The 2,092-nt window shown below is 48.8% G+C and overlaps 1 protein-coding gene across 1 annotated transcript; it reads right to left on the bottom strand.

Annotated features, from left to right (window-relative positions):
- Window positions 1–1,034: 1,034 nt before the first annotated feature.
- Window positions 1,035–2,036, bottom strand: LOC138168099 (alanine aminotransferase 1-like). The gene is made up of 3 exons (XM_069097131.1): window positions 1,586–2,036; window positions 1,311–1,423; window positions 1,035–1,194 (listed from the first exon to the last, which is right to left on the bottom strand). The coding sequence occupies exons 1-3, from the start codon at window positions 1,637–1,639 to the stop codon at window positions 1,104–1,106; spliced, it is 258 nt and encodes an 85-aa protein (XP_068953232.1). The 5' UTR covers window positions 1,640–2,036; the 3' UTR covers window positions 1,035–1,103.
- Between the last annotated feature and the right edge of the window lie 56 nt (window positions 2,037–2,092).

The raw sequence follows: 2,092 nt of genomic DNA on the forward strand, positions 1-2,092 counted from the left end.
AGGGTGGCTAGGTGGTGCAGTGAACAGAGCACTTGCCTTGGAGTCAGAAGGACCTGAGTTCAAATCCAGCCTCAGACACTTAACACAAAACTAGCCGTGTGACCTTGGGCAAGTCACTTAACCCCAACTGCCCTCCAAAAAGCACCAAAAAAAAGAAGTCACTTCTACCTGTTATTCTTTTCTAGATAGTCCTTCAGATTGTCCTGTTATGCCTTTGCTTCCTAGCAGACATTTCATTTTTCTACTAGACTCTGTGTGTGTAATGTATGTTGTATGTAATCTTTGCCTCCTGAGGCAAATTACCAGACAAACCATTCTGAGTGTTAATCACCAGGACCCCCCCCCCCCCATAGTAGACTATTTATAAATGTTTGTAAAATTAGATTTTTAAAGTGGCTTGATCCTCACCCTGAAGGACAGTGGGAAGCTGTCCCTGTTTCTACCAGTGGAAACTTTAGATATACAGTTGTGGGTAAGCAAGGAGTCTGGGGAGAGAGCGTTTCTAAAGTTGTACCAATCAGCCTGATACAAGCCAGAAAGGAGAGTATCAAGCTAGAGATTGTTGGTGGGAACAGTGGAAGGTTCAGAGAGTCAGCCTCTAAGGAGCAGGTGGGAGAGTGGAGGCGGGAGGGAGGGGCTGACAGCTCTCAGGCTGAGTGAAAGGAAATGTAGGGGAGAGGAAATGATTGATGCTCCTGGATTTGCTCTCTAAGGCTTTGCCAAATTAGCCACATGTCCCAAACCCAGACACATACATGGTCCTCGGGAGTCACAAAATCACATGCCCCTTTATTGTTCCTCCTAAGGAGTAGGGGCACTAGAACATCTTCAATATCTTTATTAGGATACCCTGTAAGAAGGGCCTAGGGGCTCAATCCCTCCACCCTGGTATCTCCCAGGGATCCTTACGGCTCTCACTTAAATCCTCAGAGGGGAAACACATCCAAGTTTGTGCTGATACCTCTCCACCCTGTATTTCTCACCTACTCCCCATTGCCTTGAGGGAAGGGAGTCACAAGGAAAGGAGGGAAAAATAGGCAGGCAGGGACCCAAGATTTATTTCCAGAGAAGGGCTCCCCTCTTTTCCCTTCTGTTTCTGTTCATTAGGAATATTCCTGAGTAAACTTGGCATAAAATTGGCTCAGTTTCTCAAGAAGGATCTTCAGCTTCTCCAAAGGGGGAAGAATGGTCATCCTGGGGGTAGAAGGGAAGCAGAGAAAAGGTCAGTGGTTAGTATCTCCCCTCAGTGCTCAGGAAGGACCCCTTCAGTCAGTGGCCTGAAGCTCTCAAAGGAACTTCCCACCCTCTACCTGAAGTGGAAGGTGCCATCCTTCTGGCCAAATCCACTGCCAGGAACCACACAGATACCAGTCTCCTCCAGAAGTTGTTTGCAGAAGAACATGTCAGCAGGCTGGCCCAGTTCCTGGGCAGCAACAGAGAGAGGAGACATGGACACATGGACACACACACACACACACACACACACACACACACACACAAACAGAAGCATCAGGGATCAAGCCCCTTAAGTCCAGCCCCTTACAGCCCATCCCCACCCACTATGCCAAGGAAGGTTGCCTCACACCTTTGCACGCTGCAGTGCTTTGGGGGGTAGCTGGATGGAGGGGAAAGAGTACATAGCCCCTTGGACTGGGTTACAGTGGATGCCTGGTTGCTTGTTTAAAATCTTCTCTGTGAGCTGGGCCTTCTCTGCCAGGTCTGCCAGCACAGCCTTCTTCTCCTGGGGTTGAAAGAAGAGTCAAGGCTTGGTCACTATGTTGGCCACCCTGTACCCCACAACTTTAGAGGGGCATTTCCATAGAATGGACAGCTGGCTAGATATCTACAAGAGTCTGCTGAAATTCTCTACTGACTTAACTGTCAGATCCAATAGAGATTTCTCCATACTGGAGCTTTAGACACTGGGTGATGGACTACTTTCTTCCTCCTCCTCCTCCTGGGGCAGAAGCAACATGCATTGTCACAAGGTTCTTCACATCTTCTCTGTCCATTCCTTCTCTCTCTCCACTGGCTCCTTAACCTCCTTCTGGTGCCAGTGTGGGTCTGCCCCGGGCCCATTTCATTTCTATGT

Source organism: Petaurus breviceps, unplaced genomic scaffold, assembly GCF_028583685.1.
Source record: "Petaurus breviceps papuanus isolate PSGF00001 unplaced genomic scaffold, PetGlider_PUasm1.0 350850, whole genome shotgun sequence".
Lineage (NCBI taxonomy): Eukaryota > Metazoa > Chordata > Mammalia > Diprotodontia > Petauridae > Petaurus > Petaurus breviceps.